This window comes from Rana temporaria, chromosome 7 (assembly GCF_905171775.1).
Source record: "Rana temporaria chromosome 7, aRanTem1.1, whole genome shotgun sequence".
Lineage (NCBI taxonomy): Eukaryota > Metazoa > Chordata > Amphibia > Anura > Ranidae > Rana > Rana temporaria.
In genome coordinates this window covers 10914542-10938300 of record NC_053495.1, presented here as the reverse complement: position 1 = coordinate 10938300, position 23759 = coordinate 10914542, and the positions used below count along the sequence as shown (strand labels likewise).

General features: G+C 47.5%; 1 protein-coding gene across 1 annotated transcript in view; it reads right to left on the bottom strand.

Moving 5' to 3' along the window:
* GRIP2 (glutamate receptor interacting protein 2) overlaps positions 1 to 23380 on the bottom strand; it is a 108515-nt gene extending 85135 nt beyond the window's left edge. The window contains exon 1 of the mRNA XM_040358877.1: positions 23308 to 23380. Coding sequence (XP_040214811.1) covers positions 23308 to 23347 — 40 coding nt within the window. The 5' untranslated portion in view covers positions 23348 to 23380. The remainder of the gene's footprint in view (positions 1 to 23307) is intronic.
* Between the last annotated feature and the right edge of the window lie 379 nt (positions 23381 to 23759).

Genomic DNA, 23759 nt, shown 5'->3' with positions numbered 1-23759 from the left:
TGTCCTCTATTTCATTCCGGGATATTGTATTGTCCCAGAATGAAGGGACCCGGGACAGACATGTCAATTGCGGTACAGTCCCGGGCAATCCAGGACACGTGGGCAGCCTATGCTGCAAGCCTACCTGTTTCGTAAATATATATATATATATATATAATTGAAAAAAAAAAATTGTAAAAAAAAAATTATTAAAAGAATGTTTAAAGATTGTAAAAAACATTATTTTAAAAAAAAGGGCTAATTCCCACTGATTCTCTATTATGTTTGTGCCTGCTACTAATTATTTTAGTGTATTTTTTGGGCGAAAATACTGTTTTGATATATTTCATGTGTGGACTGGAAGGCATGCTGGACACAGATTACCCAAACATACTATATTACAAACTTCACTGTTAATCAGTCCCACAGAAAGCAATTTCAGTGGCAGGAGAAAAAAAAAAATGTAAACCCAAAAGACATAAAGAGCGTAATAAATATATGGGGATGAGTCATACAAGTGAAAACAGAAATAGTACATTTTTAGCAGCTGGTTAAATCCAGGACATTATATATTTCCAACACCAATATATGCAAATCTTAAATTGCTGCTTAGAGGGCGAGATTATCCCACTACCTACTTAAGAGCTGATAGACTTGCACAGGCAAGAGAAGTGAAGAGCATAAAAGATTTATAAAAAGGCGCAGTGCTCTAGTCGCAGAGCGGAAATGGCCTGAATGGGAAACGATGCAGACTGTCACTCGCCAGCGACGACTTTGCTCATCCAGCCAACGAGGGGGAAATGCATGCAACTAATGCCAGTGGTGTGACAGGACCCCCAAACCCTGATGCTCAACATTCGGCCCTCCAGTTCTGAGTGTGTGTGGCCCGCCGTGTCCTAGGTTGGGTCAGAGTGGCAGCAGCAGGATGTCAGGTGCTGGTAACACTCTCTTTGTTTTAGCACCCAGCAATTAAAAAAATACCTGTAGTATTGGCAGAGTGATCTCCAACTGACTATAGTCCTGGCAGGTGGTGGAGAGCAAGTTTGTAGTATGAGAGCGAATAATCAGGTAAGCACTGACCACAAATGCAAAGGGGGTGCTGTTAACAGTATTGCCACGGACCAGCAATGGAGATTGGTGTTAACAATAGCAATAGTGCCACCAGCAAAGCAGGGGAAAAATTAACAACACTGACAGTGACCATTGTCCATTAATGCAAGGTGGGGGGTTAACAGCACTGCCGCTGACCAGCGATGCAAGGTGGGGGGGTAACAGCATTGTCACTGACCCCTCAAGGCGAGGAGCCTGCCACTAATCATGAAGGGGGCGGGTTAATGGCACTGCCACTGATCATGAAGGGGGGTGGGTTAACAGCACTGCCACTGACCATGAAGTGGGCAGGTTAATGGCACTGCCACTGATCATGAAGGGGGCGGGTTAACGGCACTGCCACTGATCATGAAGGGGGCGGGTTAACGGCACTGCCACTGATCATGAAGTGAGCAGGTTATTGGCACTGCCACTGATCATAAAGGGGGTGGGTTAACGACACTGCCACTGATCATGAAGGGGGTGGGTTAACAGCACTGCCACTGATCATGAAGGGGGTGGGCTAACGGCACTGCCACTGATCATAAAGGGGGTGGGTTAACGGCACTGCCACTGATCATGAAGGGGGTGGGTTACCGGCACTGCCACTGATCATGAAGGGGGTGGGTTACCGGCACTGCCACTGATCATGAAGGGGGTGGGTTAACGGCACTGCCACTGATCATGAAGGGGGTGGGTTAACGGCACTGCCACTGATCATAAAGGGGGTGGGATAACGGCACTGCCACTGATCATAAAGGGGATGGGTTAACGGCACTGCCACTGATCATGAAGGGGGTGGGTTAACGGCACTGCCACTGATCATAAAGGGGGTGGGTTAACGGCACTGCCACTGATCATAAAGGGGGTGGGTTAACGGCACTGCCACTGATCATAAAGGGGGTGGGTTAACGGCACTGCCACTGACCAGCAATGCAAGGGTGTGGGGTATTAGCACTACCACTTAACAGCAATGCAACAGGGGGGGGGGGGGGGGGGGGGGGGTGGGGTTTTTATAAAAAGAAAAAAAATTGGGGGGGGGGGGGGGTTGCCATCCGGGGCCATGGGGACCTCAGGGCCCCTTACAAAAAAATAAAAAATAAATAAAAATAAGGGGGTTGCCATCCAGGCCCCTACAGGTGTACTGCCTGTACCCCCCTGATGGCGGCCCTGCCTGCCTGTGCTGTCTGGTTGTAAAGATACAGTAACCAGATTAGTATTTCTAATTGCAAGTTTAGCGGTTTGCCTTGAGTTCAGCTTAGAAGACTTTGCACAGCCGACTTCTTATTGCAGGGCATAAAGACTACAAAGATCCAATTCTGTTAAAAATCGACATTTACATTTGTTCCGCCCTCTGCAGCACTGCAATTAAAGTTGCTCAAACATCTTGCTTGTCGTGACAGGGATATCAGGCCAAGGTCTTGACACTGCGCGCTGTACTACAGATAATCGGCGGGAAGACCGCGCTAATAAAGGTTTGCATAGCAACCTAAGCTGCTGGCATCAATCAGCGTTGGTCTAATTGCCCATTAAACCTTAACCCTTTGCCTCTTATAATGGTTTTCTCTGCGGAGAGTTTAAAAGGTTGTCAGTTTGCTCTGTTCGATGGAGAGGAAAAGTCAAAGAAAGGGTCTTCAAAGATGTACGACACAAGAAAATATTCACAAACTGCACAAGGGTATGGGTGGCCTACGTACGAAGAAGATTAGACTTACGTTCAACAAAGATTGGCTTAACATTTATTCGTGTAAAGATGCCCATGGATGTTGGATAAAAGCCTTCTTTCTGGTCATGTAACAAACTAATGTCTATGGGGCACCTTGAAGACACCACTGGCAGGTTCATTGGGAGCAACAGCAATTGGGCCGGCTAAATAAAACTTACCCAGCCAGTTTTGCTTTCCCAGATAAGTTGGAGGTGTCTGTAGCTCTCCACCTGAAGAAAAATGGTTGAACTGTTCCTGAGAAGGGGCCCAATTGTAGCCCAGTTCTGCCAATATGAGTGAGAGGTACTCGAAACTTGGTTCCCCTGTATGATCAAATCAAAGGCACCATAAAAGTGGCCCAGGAGTGACCCAACTGTAGTCCAGTTCTGGTTATTCTTAGAGGGTTCTACTTGGAACCCCTTTATGATCAAATCAAAAGGCACCATAAAAGTGGCCCTGGAGTGACCCAACTGTAGTCCAGTTCTGGTTATTCTTAGAGGGTTCTACTTGGAACCCCTTTATGATCAAATCAAAAGGCACCATAAAAGTGGACTGGGAGGGACCCAACTGTAGTCCAGTTCTGGTTATTCTTAGAGGGTTCTACTTGGAACCCCTTTATGATCAAATCAAAAGGAACCATAAAAGTGGCCCTGGAGTGACCCAACTGTAGTCCAGTTCTGGTTATTCTTAGAGGGTTCTACTTGGAACCCCTTTATGATCAAATCAAAAGGCACCATAAAAGTGGCCCAGGAGCGACCCAACTGTAGTCCAGTTCTGGTTATTCTTAGAGGGTTCTACTTGGAACCCCTTTATGATCAAATCAAAAGGCACCATAACAGTGGCCCTGGAGTGACCCAACTGTAGTCAAGTTCTGGTTATTCTTAGAGGGTTCTACTTGGAACCCCTTTATGATCAAATTAAAAAAGGCACCATAAAAGTGGCCTGGGAAGGACCCAACTGTAGTCCAGTTCTGGTTATTCTTAGAGGGTTCTACATGGAACCCTAGTATGGTCAAATCAAAGACACCAAAAATGTGGCTTGATAGGGGTCTAACTGTAGACTAGCTCTCCTCATTCATACACAAGGAAAGTACATGACCATGTCAACAACATTCCCATAATAAGTTCAAGTTGGATAAACCTCCAGGATTAAAGCCATGGAGCCTGTCCATGATCAGATCCGCCGGGGGCATTCAAATATGTAAATGAGTGAAATATGGCGATTCACGAACATACGTGCGCCCGACGCAGTGCGCGCAAGTTCTACGTCCGGCGTAAAGTTATTCCCCATAAAGGAGGTGTAACCCAGCAGCAGACATACAAAAGGTCTGCACCAAGGAACACAAGCCAGCGTATTTTACGTTGGTCGGGTCTGGCTGGGCATAGGTTACGTTCACGCCGTACGCAGTGATCCGGCGTAGTTTAGGCAGTTTTTTCCGAAGTGCTTGTGAGCATGCGTAGGGGGATGCGTCCACGTCTCGGCGCATGCGCAGTTCGTGATACGTATCTGTCTGGCGCTCGGCCCATCATTTGCATGGGGTCACATCTCATTTGCATGGCTCACGCCCACTTCCACCTACGCCGGCGTACGTCTTCGAAACCCAGGGCAGCGTAGGGAGCACTGGCTTGGTGAATTCCATGCTTGCCTCTCTGCGCTGCGTTGGCGTAGCGTACATTGTTTGCGTTACGGCGGCGTAATGTGCGCCCGCTCTATGTGAATCTGGGCCTTAGTAATTGCCTCTCTGGTGTGTTTCTCCCATTCAAAACGCGTCTACTTCCAGACCGGCTCACGCCGATGTACGTTGGCACTTTGAAGAGGGATATCGTTATGGCAGCAGCTAGCTACCATAACCCTAGTATCCCGTTCTTCAGCGGGCGGTCCGTTTCGCCACGAATCACTTATCGGCGGCAGGAGAGGGACCCCCCCTCCCGCCTCTCTCCGGTGACCTTTGCCACTTACCGGAGCCTTCGGTAGCCGGAGGCGATCGGGTCCTTTCCCTGGCTTCGTATGGAGACAAGTGAGGGGAAGATGGCCCCCACTTGTCTCCATACCATTGCATTTTGAGTATCCCCATCAGCAGACCACTTAAATTTTGAGCGCGCCCTTCAGCAGCCCACTTACATTAAAGTGTCCCCATCACCAGCCTCCTTACATCAGAGTGTCCCCATCACCAGCCTCCTTACATCAGAGTGTCCCCATCACCAGCCTCCTTACATCAGAGTGTCCCCATCACCAGCCTCCTTACATCAGAGTCTCCCCATCACCAGCCTCCTTACATCAGAGTCTCCCCATCACCAGCCTCCTTACATCAGAGTCTCCCCCATCACCAGCCTCCTTACATCAGAGTGTCCCCATCACCAGCCTCCTTACATCAGAGTGTCCCCATCACCAGCCTCCTTACATCAGAGTGTCCCCATCACCAGCCTCCTTACATCAGAGTCTCCCCATCACCAGCCTCCTTACATCAGAGTGTCCCCATCACCAGCCTCCTTACATCAGAGTGTCCCCATCACCAGCCTCCTTACATCAGAGTGTCCCCATCACCAGCCTCCTTACATCAGAGTGTCCCCATCACCAGCCTCCTTACATCAGAGTGTCCCCATCACCTGCCTCCTGACATCAGAGTGTCCCCATCACCAGCCTCCTTACATCAGATTGTCCCCATCACCAGCCTCCTTACATCAGAGTGTGCCCATCACCAGCCTCCTTACATCAGAGTGTCCCCATCACCAGCCTCCTTACATCAGAGTGTCCCCATCACCAGCCTCCTTACATCAGAGTGTCCCCATCACCAGCCTCCTGACAGGAGTGGAATCGTGATCACTCACTGTCAGAGAGGCGCGGTGCCAAGACTGTACCCGATCGGCCCACTGAGCCATCAGCCCACCGGGAAACTCCCGATGGACAGTACATGCCTGATAACATAAAGTGGCTGAACCTCTCTGCGGGATCACCGGGAACTTTTTCATGAAAGCTGAAGATTTAAAGAAAACGATCCTTGAAGTTACATTGATATGAGATTTTAGTGAGTGTGTTTTCGATCTTCTGTAAGGCGCGGAGGAATATGATGGAGCTCTAGAAATGAAGGTTCTAATGGAGTCTCTGACTGAGATAACCCATTGCTAAGGAGGCCGATACTGGTGGCTCTATATACTTTGCAGAGGTTATATGATGAATGATACAGAATTCCTTATGTGGGTTTTTTGGGGTAATGGGATTCTGCTTTATGTAAACTTAGAAGGGAGTTCTATAAACAGAGAGAAGCTTTCACTCTTGTAGACCAGTTTTATGTATAGACATTCCTGACCTTTGGGTAGAAGCTTCCCTGTATGAATGTATTGGGACCCCTCTGCAGTTCACTCCTACACCAAGCTCTGTACATTACGTGTATGTTTATAGTATCTACCAATGCCAAGGTCCCCCCCCCCCCCGGGCATCCATCAGCCCCAGTCTGCTCTCTGTCTCTAATCAGAGTCTGGTGGAAAGTTATTGAATAGATTTGTTCTAGTTGCCTTCCTTCGGTTTTTGCACTGAGATGAAATCTATATTATTAATTGTGTGCTAAAAATATTTCAGTAATTAATTGCAGTGATTTTTAGAGTTACAGGGGTCATCGACCCTCCTGAATTAAAGGTAAAACCGCTCTCCAATAATGAATTTTACATTTCAACAAATGCAGGGCGCACAAAACTTCTATACAGCCCACTTCTTCCTGGCATTCACCCTCTGCACCCGGGTACCCTGCTGGATACAATTCTGTCCTAACGGTGCTCAAACGAAAAAAAAGAAAAAAATTGCAGCCTCACTGTGCCCATCAAATGCAGCCACTGTGGCATCAATTGTCACCACTGTGCCATGCCATCAAACGCAGCCACTGTGCTATCAATTGTCACCACTGTGCCATGCCATCAAATGCAGTCACTGTGCCATGCCATCAATTCGCACCACTGTGCCATGCCATCAAACGCAGCCACTGTGCCACGCCATCAAACACAGCCACTGTGCCATCAATTGTCACCACTGTGCCATGCCATCAAACGCAGCCACTGTGTCCCTCAATTGTCGCCACTGTGCCAATTGTCACCACTGTGCCCTTTAATTGTCGCCACTGTGCCCATTGTTGCCACTGTGCATGTCACTGTGCCCTTTAATTGTCGCCACTGTGCCCATTGTCGCCACTGTGCCCACTGTTGTCGCTGTGCCCTGTAAAATGCACTTACCTTTCTCCTTCCACGTCCCTCGATGTCTTCTCCCGCCTTGGTGATGCTTCAGCCAATCAGGTTACCGATAACCAGAATCGGTGAACCTGATTGGCTGAGACGGCCGTCAGTCTTATCCAAGGAACGCACCCCCCAGTACGTTCCAAAGATAAGCTTCTGGGAGACGAGGGCTGTACTCGGAAAGCCTATAAGAGCCGCTGGCTCTGATAGGCACTTCCGCACAGCCAACCAGCTGCCGTTATTCAGGTGGTCGGCGCTCAAGTTCTGGCCATCTGAATAGACCAGCGGCAGCTGGCAACAAGAACATACATTCATGCAATGCATTAATGTATGTTATTTCAGTGGCGCTGCGGAGCCAGAGGGGGCAGCGCTCCAGGGCCCTCTATAGACGAACCACCACTGTGTCCTTATCTTTGGATCTTCTTCTAAAGCAGGGGGTCCCATACTCCGTAGTGTATTTAGGTTTTGTGCTGCCATAGGCCTGACTAAACTCGTGCACCCCCTAATTTAGTTGTCCGGCCGCCATGGGAGGGACCTGTCAAAGTGGGCCAGTCTGGATGAAGTCCAGGGCCACATTTTTGTCCCAGTCCAGCCCTGCCATCGGGGGGTACATCATCCTAAAATGAATACATTGCCCATGGCACTAGTACTCTACAGATGATTTCACATACAACACCGAGTATAATCAATCACTTGTTTTACTTTCCACCAGAGATTCCCCGTCCCCAGAATTATGTTCAGATAATGATGATAAAATTGAAACATTCCCGAGTTTACATGCAATATGCTGAACACGGCGTCACACCGCCATGTTATATTCTGAAATCTGTACCAAGATGACAAATAATTTATACAGTACAGGACTTGTTTTCTAATTCATCCATTCTGTAAAAAAAAAAAAAACAGTTTCCAGGGACAATCTGCTGTTGAGACGCAGCCTATCTATGTCAGACACGCCGCTCTCCAGGCTGGTGCAGAATGTCGCAGCCCTTCCAATGGTACGGCCTCTAGAAATGACAAGAAAAAATTATGTGTTCTATTTTAAGAACTTAGGGCCAGATTCACGTAGAACTGCCGCGGCGTAACGTATCGTAGATACGTTACATCGCCGCAATTTTTCATTGCAAGTGTCTAATTCACCAAGCACTTGCGATGAAAACCTACGCCGGCGGCCTCCGGCGCAAGGCGGGCCTATTCAAATGGGCGTGTGCCATTTAAATTAGGCGCGCTCCCGCGCCGGACCTACTACGCATGCTCCGTTCCGTAATTCCCGTCGTGCTTTGCGCGCCGTGACGTCATTTTTTCGAACGGCGACGCGCGTAGCGTAATTCCGTATTCCCGGACGGCTTACGCAAACGTTATTTTTTAAGCTTCAACGCGGGAACGACGGCCATACTTTAAACAGCAATACGATTGCTGCGTAAAGTTAAGGCACCAAAAAAAAAACGACTAACTTTGCGACGGGAAACTAGACTAGCGTCGACGTAGCGAACGCGAAAATCCGTCGGGAATCGCCGTAACTCCTAATTTGCATACCCGACGCTGGTTTACGACGCGAACTCCCCCCAGCGGCGGCCGCGGGTACTGCATCCTAAGATCCGACAGTGTAAAACAATTACACCTGTCGGATCTTATGGATATCTATGCGTAACTGATTCTATGAATCAGCCGCATAGATAGAAACAGAGATACGACGGAGTATCAGGAGATACGCCATCGTATCGCTTTTGTGAATCTGGCCCTTATTTTCCAGGGGAACACCCATTGTCTTTACACCCAATCATCTGCCAGATGTGCGTAAAAAAAAAAAAAAAAAATTATTAAAGTGAGAACATCCCGAGTCAATCCTGCATAACATAGCAATACAGTAAAACCTTGGTTCGAGAGTAACTTGGTTTGAGAGCGTTTTGCAAGACAAGCAACATTTTTTAATACATTTTGCCTCGATATACAAGCGATGTCTTGATATAAGAGTAGCGTCATGTCACAACCGAGTATAAAAGAGAAGAGAGGAGCCTCTAAGTGTAACAATATGGTTACATTTAATGAAGGAACAACATTTAGCAACTTATTGCTACACTTAGAGGCGCCTCTCTTCTCTTTTATACCCTGTAAAAAAAATGCTTTGATATACAAGTGCTTTGGATTACAAGCATGTTTTTTAGGGGTGCAACGGATCAAAAAACTTACGGTTTGAAACGTTCCTCGGATCAGAGTCACGGATCGGATCATTTTTCGGATCACCACCATATATAGTCCCCACTGTAATGTCCACTTCTGTCCACTGTAATGTCCACATCATCTCCCCCACTAATGTCCACGTCGTCTCCCCCACTGTAGTGTCCACGTCATCCCCTCCCACTGTAGTGTCCACGTCATCTCCCCCACTGTAATATCCACGTCATCTCCCCCACTGTAATGTCCACGTCATCTCCCCCACTGTAATGTCCACGTCATCTCCCCCACTGTAATGTCCACGTCATCTCCCTCACTGTAATGTCCACGTTATCTCCCCCACTGTAATGTCCACGTCATCCCCTCCCACTGTAATGTCCGCGTCATCCCCTCCCACTGTAATGTCCGCGTCATCCCCTCCCACTGTAATGTCCGCGTCATTTCCCCCCACTGTAATGTCCACGCCATCTCCCCCCACTGTAATGTCCACGCCATCTCCCCCCACTGTAATGTCCACGTCATCTCCCCCACTGTAATGTCCACGCCATCTCCTCCCACTGTAATGTCCGCGTCATCTCCCCCACTGTAATGTCCGCGTCATTTCCCCCCACTGTAATGTCCACGTCATCTCCCTCACTGTAATGTCCGCGTCATCCCCTCCCACTGTAATGTCCACGTCATCCCCTCCCACTGTAATGTCCGCGTCATCTCCCTCACTGTAATGTCCGCGTCATCCCCTCCCACTGTAATGTCCACGTCATCCCCTCCCACTGTAATGTCCACGTCATCTCCCCCTCTGTAATGTCCACATCATCTCCTCCCACTGTAATGTACACATCTCCTCCCTGTAATGTACACATCTCCCCCCCTGTACACATCTCCCCCCCCCTGTACACATCCCCCCCTGTACACATCTCCCCCCTGTAATGTAGTACACATCTCCCCCCCTGTACACATCTCCCCCCCCCCTGTACACATCCCCCCTGTACACATCTCCCCCCTGTAATGTAGTACACATCTCCCCCCCTGTACACATCTCCCCCACCCCCCCCTGTACACAGCTCCCCCCTGTAATGTAGTACACATCTCCCCCCCTGTACACATCTCCCCCACCCCCCCCCTGTACACATCTCCCCCCTGTAATGTAGTACACATCTCCCCCCCTGTACACATCTCCCCCACCCCCCCCTGTACACATCTCCCCCCTGTAATGTAGTACACATCTCCCCCCCTGTACACATCTCCCCCCCCCCCCCCTGTACACATCTCCCCCCTGTACACATCTCCCCCCTGTACACATCTCCCCCTGTAATGTACACATCTCCCCCCTGTAATGTACACATCTCTCCACATCTCACCTAGGCCGCCGCCGCGTGTACCTAGGAAAGGCCGCGGCTTCGGCCTAGCTATGGCCGCAATCCGCGGATCGCGTGGTGTGCCGATCCGAACGCGGCGGCCCGTTCGGATCACGGATCAATGATGATTCGTTGCACCCCTAATGTTTCTGGAATGGATTGTACTCGCAAACCCAAGTTTTTACTGTACTAGAGAATGAAAATGTTGCTTGTCTGCACCGGGAGATGCCCCCAAGCATCCCACAATGCAATGCACAGCCCCTCAATACAACGACCCCACACTGCGTTGTTGGTTTCAGGCACAGCAAAGAACGCAATATGTTAGTATCCTTTTTTTTTTCTTTCTTTTAGATATTATTTCAGCTCTGAGCATATGCAGGTCTTCCCGGACACACCTCAAGGCAGAATATCTTGGGAAAAACTAAAGATGCATCATGGGTTAGCTGCAGATATTTTTAGATCATGTGCAGTTTGCCCCGGGGGTCAATTACTTGGCCAACATTTTTATATCGGATTGAAATTCTAAAGCTCAGATCCTGGCAAAAAAACACACACACACACACACACACACACACACAGACACACACAGACACACACACAGACACACACACACACACACACACACACACACACACACACAGACACACACACAGACACACACACACACACACACAGACACACACACACACACAGACACACACACACACACACACACACACAGACACACACACACACAACTTTACTGCTTTGCATGGGGTGGTCAGTCTAAAAGCCCGTACACACGATCGGATATTCCGACAATTGTGTAATGGAAGGTTTTTTGTCGGATCCGACCGTTTGTACGCTCCATCGGACAATTGTTGGAATTTCCGACAACAAATGTGGGATTGCATGCTCTCAAATTGTCCGACAACAAATCTGTCTTTAAAAATTATCCAATCATGTGTACACTAGACCGTCGGACTAAAATCCAAAGTACAAACACGCATGCTCCGAACCAACGCTAACCATAAGACAACATTAGCAGAAGTTGCCCTAAGGGTAGCGCTAAAGAGCAGAAAAAAACGCGTCGTTTTGTGAAGGTTTGCTAAGAAAGTTCTGCCGTCTGTATGCGGCCAACGCCCTTCATACAAAAATCCATGGATTTGTCTAATGGAAATCCACTTGTGTGTATGACGCTTAAAGGGGTTGTAAAGGTAAAAAAAAAAATTCCCTAAATAGCTTCCTTTTCCTTACCTGACACTCCTGCTCGCCCCCTCCCCCCTCAAGAGGCTTTCTCCACACCAGGGACAGAGTTACAGACAAAAGAACAGGGAGTGAGGATTTCTCAGAAGAAATAAGGACATTTAAAAGCAAAATGGAAGGATGAGGTAAGTGAAGGAGGACTGCACTAAGGTAAAGGAAGATATTTAGGGAAGAAAAATTCCTTTACAACCCCTTTGTAAAGTGGAGTTTCACCCAAAAATGGAACTTCCGCTTTTCCAGCCACCTGTCTAATACAAGCATTCTTCTCCCACATCTAGGCATAGATACTCGAGCTACCCGCGGGTATCTATGCCCCTTCCGGCGCCTTCTAAACCCCCCCCCGCTGTCTCTTCTGGGACAGAAGAAAGCAGGGACCAGTGGGAACGCACAGCGCGAGTCGCGCATTCGCAGTAGGGAACCAGGAAGTGAAGCCGCAAGGCTTCACTTCCTGGTTCCCTTACCGAAGATAGCGACGAGAGCAACCGAGAAAAGAGACACGGATTGGCTGTGGGTGCCGACATCGCAGGTGCCCTGGACAGGTAAGTGTCCTTATTTTAAAAGTCAGTAGCTGCAGTATATATGAATAAATATAAATAAATTTGGCGGACCTCTGCTTTTGTGCTGATGTCATCGGCACATGCGCACTAAAGCAAACTGAAGCAATGGCACCTATGTGCCGTTGCTTCAGTCCGTGTGCCGTTACCGGCGGCTCCCGGGACTGATGTCATCGCGGCTCCAGCTTATCACAGCGCCGGAGCCGCGATACCTGGAAGTAACCCCCGGGAGAGATGTCGCCGCATACTAGCTCATTATGCTTTTGTCTTGCAGGTTTTTTTTTTCCTTTTACATCAGGTTTACAACCACTTTAAAAAGTTCATGTGCGTGTAAAGGCAGACGTCCCAATACTTTTGGTAATATAGTGTATATTTTCACTACACAGCGTTACCCGACTTTTCAAGCCTCGGTAATATTTCACAGTTAAATAGTTTACTTTCTGAAAATCATCTTTCACAATGCTCCTTACACGGATCACTGACTATTACAACTGAATTACTGAAATCCGCCACCATCTCGAATAATACAAGAAACAGACAATATATTATTATGAGCGGTATAACAATGCACATAAAACAGAACAGTCATTCCGAAACATGGTGAGAACTGATACAAGGGCGCCATAACAAAGACAGACCGGGGAAAATACTTCAAATGGAAACACAGTGGGGCAGATTCAGAAAGAGATACGACGGCGTATCTCCTGATATGCCGTCGTATCTCTGAGATCCGACGGTCGGATCTATGCGACTGATTCATAGAATCAGTTTCGCTTAGATCCGACTGGTGTAAGTGACTTACACCATCGGATCTTAGGCTGCAATCTCCCGCCGGCCGCTAGGTGTCGCCTTGGTTTTTTACGCATCGGATATGCAAATGAGGAGAACCGCCGATTCAGTAACGAATGCCCGCCCGTCGCTTTTTTTTCACGTTGTTTGCGTTCGGCTTTTTCCGGCGGATAGTTACCCCTGCTATGGCAGGGGTAACTGCGGCATATCCTATGTTTAGTATGGCCGTCGTTCCCGCGCCGAGTTTTAAATTTTAACGTCGTTTGGGTACGCCGATTCAGAATTCTTCCCGACGCAAGTTACGCTCATGCCGAAACCACGGACGTCCTAGCGACGTCAGTGTGAGCAATGCACGCCGGGAAATTTAGCCGGCGGCGCATGCGCATTTAAATCGGCGCGGGGACGCGCCTGATTTAAATACTACACTCCCCCTAGCCACGGAATTTGAATTCCGCCGGGGGAGTTACGATCCGCCGGTGCAAGTTTCGAGGTAAGTGCTTTGTGAATACAGCACTAGCCTCACAAAAGTGCGCCGGCGGATCGTAAATCACATAGATTACGCGGATCTAAAGATCCGCTAATCTATGTGAATCTGGCCCAATGAAATCAGCAGTCTATGACCACAGACGTCGGACCCCTTAGCCTGGTATTGGGGCCCTCTGCCAGTTTCCACTGAAGAAGCCCCCCAAGGTAAAGTTTTACCCCCCTTCCTGAACTGAGCACTTTTTGCGATTCGGCACTGCGTTGCTTTAACTGACAATTGCGCGGTCGCACAACGTTGTACCCAAACAAAATTGCCGTCCTTTCTTTTCCACAAATAGAACTTTCTTTTGGTGGTATTTGATCACCTCTGCGGTTTTTATTGTTTGCGCTATAAACAAAAAAGGAGAGCGACAATAAAAAAAATAAAAAAAAAAAAAAAAAAGCAATATTTTTTACTTTTTGCTATAATAAATATCCCCGAATAAATATATATATATTTTTTTCTCAGTTTAGACCGATACGTATTCTACATACTACATATCTACATACTGTATTTTTGGTAAAAAAAAAACAAAAAAAACACAATAAGCGTATATCGATTGGTTTGCGCAAAAGTTAAAGTGTCTACAAAATAGGGGATAGTTTTATGGCATTTTTATTATAAATTATTTTTTTTTACTAGTAATGGCAGCGATCTGTGATTTTTATCGTGACTGCGACATTATGGCGGACACATCGGACACTTTTGACGCCATTTTGGGACCATTGTCATTTATACAGCGATCAGTGCTATAAAAATGCACCATTACTATGTAAATGACACTGGCAGGGAAGGGGTTAACCACTAGGAGGGCGAGGAAGGGGTTAACTGTGTCCTAGGGAGTCATTCTAACCGTGTGGGGGATGGGCTACCAGTAACACAACATTGATCACTGCTCCCAATGACAGGGAGCAGTAGATCAGTGTCCTGTCACAAGGCAGAACAGGGAAATGCATTGTTTACACAGGCAGCTCCGTGACACGATCTCGAGACACCAGCAGACATTGAGTCCATGGGTCCCGCGGGCACGGAGCTCGCGGCAGGGGCACGCGTGTGCCCGTATGGCTGCAAATTCGAAGCAATGTACCCGTCCGTTGCTTTGCGCAGCCATGCCATTATGCCGACGTATATCTACTGGCGGCGATCGGCAAGCGGTTAACGGCCAATTGGCGAGTTGAGTCAGAGTTACCAATTGTTCAAAGTGTGACACTATCCTATATTTTGCGCACGATTGTGTCGCAATATGAATTGCTATCTCCGACTCAACTCGCCAAACTGTCCGTTAAAGAAAACGTTACCTTCGTTACCCTAGGGGCTGCTTCAGCTGGAACTGGCAAAGATTGAGACGCCGATCACGTACAAAATATATTATAGTGTCACACTTCGAAAAATTGGTAACTCCGACTACTCGCCAAACGGTCTGTTAATGAAAAACTTTAACTTGGTGGCAAAGAAAAAATGTATTATTAGATATATCATTTAAAGACCATGAGGCCCGATTCACACCGTGCATGAGGCTCCAGCATTTAGGTTCCCGGTGGAAGGTACAGGCTCAACGTCCACCCCAACTGCTGGAAGCCTGTCAAACGCTTGGAGGGGCTGGCAGCTGCTGCGGCTGGACGGTGCCCCCATTGGTACTCATGTTTTAGTGCAGGATCAGGGATGAACGCCTGGAATGCAGACGGCTTGCGTTTTTGGCATTGATCTCTGGGCACATAATGCACTAAACGTAAGTATCGATCAATGCACTGACTGTCCATGACAAGCTGCTGGCAACGGTGCTGGGCGATAAGCCTGTACCTTCCACCCGCAGCTAAATGCTGGAGCCTCAGAGACTGAGACTAATCTCCCAGTATGCATGAGGTCTACATGATAGGTTAACCCCTTTACATCGCAGTAACATATGTGCAGTGGCAAAAGCCTGGGCTTTAACACCCCACATAGGTGTCAAGGTGGGCGGGCAAGGTCTATGTGCTCCATGCGCGTTCCAAGCACAAAGATTACGTTTCCAAAGATGGTTCTCCGTCCCAAGAAGACATCGGTGGCTGGCGGAAACAGCTTCTGACAGGTGACAGCTATTCACAGTGATCACATGATCGCTGCTCCTCTACCTCCCCCACGGGCGTTAAAGCGGAGATCCACCCAAAACGGGGAAGTTCCACTTTAAGGCCTCGTACAGACGAGCGGACCTGCACGGTGAAAATGGTCCACGGACCTGTCGGACATGGCCATGCCTCCCAACCGTCCCGGATTTCGCGGGAATGTCCGGTGGCCCCCCCGCGATTACCACGATTCGGGTAAATCCCGCGTTCCCGCGATTGGCGAGAACCCCCCCCGCTCAAAAACTCAGATCCACGAAATTACCCCCCCGCTCAACAATTTTGAACCGCGGACCCCCCCCCCGCTCAACAACTTTGATCTGCGGACCCCCCCTAAACAACTTTGTTCTGCGGACCCCCCCCTGCTCAACAACTCTTACCCCCCGCTCAACAACTTTGAATTCCCTCCCCTCTCAGCAACGCAGAATTCCCCCCCCCGCTCAACAACTTTGATCCGCGGACCCCCCCCTCAACAACTTTGGTCTGCGCCCCCCAACTCTTACAAGTTGGGAGGTATGCATGTCTGCTAGCAGATTTTGGTCTGATGGTTGTACACACCATCAAACCAAAATCCCCGTGGACAGAATACGACGATGACGCGGGGACGTTGAATGCTTCCACGCATGCGTCGAATGACTTCGACGTCATGCGCGGGCTCGGACATGTCCGATGAGTCGTACTGACCATCGGACATGTCCGGCGGACAGGCTTCCAGCGGACATGTTTCTTAGCATGCTAAGAAACATTCGTCCGCTGGAAACCTGTCCGGTTGGCTGGAAAATTGTCCGGTCGGCCCTACACACGACCGAACATGTCTGCTGAAACTGGTCCGACGGACCAGTTTCAGCGGACATGTTCGGTCGTGTGTACGAGGCCTGAGACGTCCTTGTAACGGTTCTGGTGAACCACAACTGCGGCTTAAGGATTTCAATGCACTTTGTAATGTGAGAATTCAGTATTGGACCCTAGGCGTCACTCCACACAAACAGGAGTTTGGGGGTTCACTACATCATCTCTCTCACATAAAGAAAGGCGTTGAGCTACCAAGGTTGGACGTATTACAACATGCGACCGGACCTTAGCGTTTAAAATTATATCACACACGTGAAGATTCCAATGCAGTTCTGTAGGCAAGCGACTATCAGTATCGGACCCCAGGCGTCACTCCAATCAGGGAACAGGAGTTTAGGGGGTTCTCTACAACATATCACTTTAACGTAAAGAATGCATTAGGTCGCAGGTATGAAATATCTTCAACCCTTAGCATACAAAAGTTTAGGCGAACATGTTCAGTCACTTAGGGCATGGGCCCATAAACAAGTACCAACTTATGTCAAGCACGTAGTAAATAGGATTTGTAATAGCAACAAATAGTTGCGTAAGAGAGGCATAAATATAGCTCAGATAAGTTGAGTATGTATGTCCCTTTAAGATACTCTACAGCGGACTAGCAGTAACACAACAGTCAATCCCAAGCAGTAGATGATAGCTAATAAGCCAGCGTTAAGTACAGGAATTGTTTGACAGCAATAGGTGTAGCAGGTCTTCTTAAAGCACTACAAGTAACACAATTTGTACTTATCCGTTTGCAGGGCTTAAGACATGGGATTCCGTAGTGTAGGGTGTCCTGGCAGAAGATATTCTTAAGGGCCCAGATTCTCGTAGATGGGCGTAAAACTCTGCGGGCGTAACGTATCTCATTTACGTTACGCCGCCGCAAGTTTTACAGGCAAGTGCTTTATTCACAAAGAACTTGCCTGTAAAGTTGTGGCGGCATAGCATAAATCACCCGGCGCAAGCCCGCCTAATTCAAATAAGCCGGGTAGGGGGCGTGGAGCATTTAAATTAAGCGCGTTCGCGCGCCGAACGTACTGCGCATGCGCAGTCTGGAAAATATCCCAGGGTGCATTGCTCCAAATGACGTCGCAAGGACGTCATTGGTTTCGACGTGAACGTAAATGGCGTCCAGCCCCATTCACGGACGACGTACGCAAACAACGTAAATTTATAAATTTCGACGCGGGAACGACGGCCATACTTAACATTGGTTGCCCCTCATATAGCAGGGGCAACTTTACGCCGCGCAAACCTAATGTAAACGTCGTAACTTCACTGCGTCGACCGCGCGTACGTTTGGGAATTTGCGTATCTAGCTAATTTGCATACTCTACAGCAGGGGTCTCAAGCTGTTGCAAAACTACAAATCCCATCATGCCTTTGCCTGTGAGAATCATGCTTGTAACTTTCAGCCTTGCAATGCTTAATGGGATTTGTAGTTTTGCAACAGCTGGAGGGCCGCCAGTTTGAGACCCCTGCTCTACAGGGAAAACTACGGAGGCGACACCTAGCGGCAAAAAAAAAAAATTGCATTTAAGATCCGACAGCGTAAGAGCCTTACGCCTGTTGGATCTAATAAATATCTATGCGTAACTGATTCTAAGAATCAGTCGCATAGATACGACGGCCCAGATTAGGACTTACGACGGCGTAAATGGCGTTGCGCCGTCGTAAGCCCTTTGAGAATCTGGGCCAAGGTGTCCCAACATGGCAGTCTGTAATAGCTTTAATCGGGCAGGCATCCACGGTGGCATGGTTTACAGGGTTTAAGGATTGCTGGTACCTGTAGTTCGTTGTAGCCTGGCCGGCTACGGCCGACAATAATAGAACAGTGTTTCTATTTAAATTGAATGCCTTTATAGGCAGGAGACAGGTGAGCCGAATCCAGTGCTGATCCACAGCGCACTTCCGCGTTCCAGGCTGGAATGCACGCGGTGCCGGGCGATGACGCCATTGCGCGGTCGCCGTGATGCGTTCCAGCACTGGAGCGCCTGTTATAGTCCTCCCCCCACGTTTTGACAGGTACCCGCGCCCACTTCCGCTCGGATCCGGTGGCCAGGAGACTGTGGCGCACGCGCGGTGGCCAGGAGAAAACACAGACTTCAGACACCGTGAGAGGGCCACACAAAAGCGACCAAACGGCAGATGGTTAGGCACCAAAAGCTCTACAGAGACGAGAGCGCTGAAGCTTACATCTTTAAAAATTAGTTATCAACTCGCATTTCGCAGCAGCAGTAAACGTGTCTACGGCTCTTGTGGGACAAGTTCTGGATGTTTACAAAAACTCATTTGCACAGTTTCCCACAGCGTGTACATTCTTTTTTATTAAATACGAAGTAATAATTGCACATCATGTACATTTTATTCATCTGAAAAGTATATTGCAGCACTGCACATTTTTTGGAAAAGGCGAGAGAAACCTTCAAAATAATATCAGGTCTCAGGGAGCCTCTGCTAAAACCAATTCATCGGGGGTCAGTGGGAAAAACTGCCCTTACATCGGGGGCCAGGGAGGAGAATGTCCCCCTAGGGTAGTTGTTAGGTAAGAGACGATTGGTGTCACGCCATTCACTGTGCCAAGTCATGATGGTCCTGGAACTATGCGGGCACCATCACATAGGAGGTCAATCAGCCGCAGTTCAAGGAACTCATAGCAACCTCTGGAGGTATCCTTGAGATCCACGCAACCCTTGGCTGAGAAAGTATGGTCTAGGGCAGATGGGCACTGACTGGCAAAATGGGCACTGACTGGCACAATATGGGATCAACAAGTGATGCCCCTCAGTATCCATCAGTGCCACCCCTCAGTGCCCATCCATGCCCAGTGCCCATCTATTAGTGCCCATCTGTGCCACCCATAAGTACCCATCAGTGCCACCCGTAAGTGCCGCCCATGAGTGATCATAGGTGCCGCCTACGAGTGACCATCAGTGCCACCTCATCAGCGCCACCTCATCAGTGCCCGTAATCGAAGAAGAAAACTTAAATTATTTACAAAAAAAATTAACAGAAAAAAATAAAAACGTTATTTTTTTTCAAAATTTTCGGTCTTTTTTTAGTTGTTGCGCAAAAAATAAAAATGGAGAAAGTATGGTCTAGGGCAGATGGGCACTGACTGGCAACATGGGCACTGACTGGCACAATATGGGATCAACAAGGGATGCCCCTCAGTGTCCATCAGTGCCACCCCTTAGTGCCTATCCATGCCCAGTGCCCATCTATCAGTGCCCATCTGTGCCACCCATAAGTACCCATCAGTGCCACCCATAAGTGCCGCCCATGAGTGACCATCAGTGCCGCCTATGAGTGACCATCAGTGCCGCCTCATCAGTGCCCGTAATCAAAGAAGAAATTGTAATTATTTACAAAAAAATTGTTACAGAAAAAAATAAAAACGATATTTTTTTTCCAAATTTTCTGTCTTTTTTTAGTGGTTGCGCAAAAAATAAAAAATAAATCGCAGAGGTGATCAAATACCACCAAAAGAAATCCCTATTTGTGGGAACAAAATGATAAAAACATTATTTGGGTACAGTGTAGCACGACCGCGCAATTGTCAAAGTGCGACAGCGCTGAAAGCTGAAAATTGACTTTGGCAGGAAGGTGCGTAAGTGCCCCGGTATGGAAGTGGTTAAAGGAACCCATTTAGAAAATAAAAATCGAACCTTTACAACCCCTTTAAGCTGGCCATACACCATACAATTTTCTTATTCAATTTCTTTTAGATTTACCTTTAAATCGTGTAGCACAAGGGCCGGCCTGATTGCATACAAATTGAAAGCGTTTAGATTTGACCTTGTATTATATGGTTTTGGTAAATCTAAAAGAAATCTATAGAAGAAAATTGTATAATGCATGGCCAGCAGGGGCGGACTGACAACTCATAGGGCCCCCCCGGGCAATAGAAGATTATGGGGCCCCTCTGGCTTACAGATGGCCAATACGCCAGGAGACAGTGCAGAGGCGGGGCAGCTAAAATCTCAGGATTTTCACATCAAAAGCATGTCGGTTTCGGACATATCAGGGACAGATGTAAAAAAAAACAAAAACAGATTTTGACATACTGGGCCAGATTCTCGTAGATCTCCGGCGTAACGTATCTCCTTTACGTTACTCCGCCGCAAGTTTTACGGGCAAGTGGCTGATTCATAAACCACTTACCTGTAAACTTGCGGCGACGTCGCGTAAAGTCCACCCGCGCAAGCCCTCCTAATTCAAATGATCCTGGTAGGGGGCGTGGATCATTTAAATTAGGCGCGCTCCCGCGCCGTTCGTACTGCGCATGCTCTGTCGGGTAAATTACCCGACGTACATTGCGCTAAATGACGTCGCACGGACGTCATTTGTTTTGATGTTAACGTAAATGGCGTCCAGCGCCATTCACGGACGACTTACGCAAACGACGTAAAATTTTTAAATTGAGACGCGGGAACGACGGCCATACTTAACATTGAGTACGCCACCTAGGGGGCATGTTTATCTTTACGCCGCGTATCTCTTACGGAAACATCGTAAAATCACTACGACGGGCAAGCGTACGTTCGTGAATCCGCGTAACTAGTCATTTGCATATTCTACGCTGACCGCAATGGAAACGCCACCTAGCGGTCAGCGTAGATATTGCAGCCTAACATACAACGGTGCTGGCCGTCGTATCTTAGGCATGTTTAAGTGCATCTCAGTTTGAGAATACACTTAAACATACGACGGCCTTAGATTCGGACTTACGTCGGAGTATCTGCTGATACGCCGGCGTAATTCTTTGAGAATATGGCCCATTCTCCCTGGTTTTATTGAGCCTGGAAACCCTGACGGGGCCCCCTAGCGGCATGGGGGTCCCAATGGCCAGTCCGCCCCTGATGGCCAGCCTTACCCTTCAACCATGTAGTGTAATGTCCTGCCTGATTGCATACAAATTGAAAGTGTTTAGGTTCGATCTCCTATTATATGGTTTTGGCAAATCTAAACCAAAAAAAAAAAAAATCGTAATATTAAAAAATAAATAAATAAATAAATAAATAAAAATAAATTAAATAAAATAAAATAAAAAAGGAAAAAAAATCCAGATTGATGAAAGTTAAAAAAAAATCTAAAGAAAAATTGTGTAATGTGTATCCAGCTTTACATTCACGCTCCATGTCCAGTTTGGAATGTGGTTAACCTGTTATTTTCTGGAAGGCGAAACCCATCCAACACAGAGAGAATGTTCGGGAAAAAAAAAAAGAATAAAAAAAAAAAAAATAATCGCAATATTAAAAAAAAAAAAAATGTAAAAAAAATTAAAAAAGTAAGAAATTAAAAAAGAAAAAAAAAATCCAGATTGATGAAAGTTAAAAAAAAATCTAAAGAAAATTGTGTAGTGTGTATCCAGCTTTACATTCACGCTCCATGTCCAGTTCGGAATGTGGTTAACCTGTTATTTTCTGGAAGGCGAAACCCATCCAACACAGAGAGAATGGCCCGGATTCAGGTACATTTTCGTATCTATCGGCGGGCTTAACGTATCTCAGATACATTACGCCTCCGTAACTTAGGGCGCAAGTTCCGTATTCAGAAAGAACTTGCGCCCTAAGTTACGGCGGCGTGGTGTAAATGTGTCGGCGTAAGCCCGCCTAATTCAAATGTGGATGATGTGGGCGTGTTTTATTTAAATTACTTGTGACCCCACGTATTTGACGTTTTTTACGAACGGCGCATGCGCCGTTCGTGAACGTTTCCAAGTGCGCATGCTCCAAATTACGCCGCAAACTGTCAATGCTTTCGACGTGAACTACGTGTAACTTACGTACAGCCTTATTTGCGAACGACTTACGCAAACGTCGTAAAATACGACGCTGTTCGTTCGTTTCCGACGTCCATACCTAACATTAACACTGCTTTATGAGGGGTAACTTTAAAATACGACGCTGTTCGTTCGTTTCCGACGTCCATACCTAACATTAACACTGCTTTATGAGGGGTAACTTTACGCCGGAAAAAGCCTGACGTAAAAAAATGCGCCGGGCGTTTCTGAATTGGCGTATCTACCTAATTTGCATATTCGACACGGAACTCTAGGGAAGCGCCCCTGGCGGTCAGCGTAAATATTGCACCCTAAGATACGACGGCGTAGGAGACTTACGCCGCTCGTATCTAGGCAACATTGAGGCGTATCTGATTCTATGAATCAGACGCGAGATGCGACGGCCCGCACTCAGAGTTACGCCGGCGTATCTGGAGATACGCCGTCGTAACTGCTTTCTGAATCCGGGCCAATGTTCAAAATTTTTTAAAAAAAAAATAAGTCATAATATTTAAAAAAAAAAAATGTAAAAAAATTTAATAAAAATAAAAATGTAAAAAAAATAAATAAAAATGTAAAAAAAATAAAATAAAAAATAAAATAAAAAAAAAAAAGGTAAAAAAAAAATCCAGATTGATGAAAGTTCTGGTAGTTACTGAACCCAGGACCCCCCCCCCCCCGGTACTCAGAAGACCAAGTGTCACCCATCCAAGAATCCCCCCCGCTTCTCCTTCTGCCAGGAACCCCCTGACCTATGTGACAGCGGAGGGACATTTTGGCTACCCTGCTAGTTTTTAATTGCATTTAAAAAAAAAATTATGAAGCTAAAAGGAAAAGGAAGCAAAATATTCCAGCAGGATCCGTCCACAGATCAGAGCGCTCCTCTTGTAGCCCGCCGACTCGTGCGATCAAACCGCCAGCCGTAACCTAGAAATAGAGAAGGGGCCCCACTTACCGAAATCCGACTGAAAATCCTTCTTAAGCCCGCACAGCATGGTCCTCTGGAGTCGCCCCTCAGACCGGCATGCAGCTAGTGACAGATCCAGCTATAGTATTGTAGTAATGCTCCCAGCACAGCCCTGCCAGGCTCAGCCCACACAGCTCACATGCCCCCCCCGCCCTGCACTGATTGGCTGAGAAAACTTTCCCTTTCTTGTGAAGATGTGATCTCGCCCTTTGATACTTTGTATTTCTTTTATGTCATGCAGAGATTTTCAGTGTATAGATAAAAGGATCGGTTTGCATCTGTGCTTTCTATTTCTGGTATGGACAGACTGCAACTTATGTTTATGAGAGATGGTTGTGGAATTTTGTGTGGGGGGGGGGATTTACTAAGACTGAACCACTCATGCCGCGTACACACGATCATTTTTTAGCATGAAGAAAACGTAATTTTTTAAAACCGTC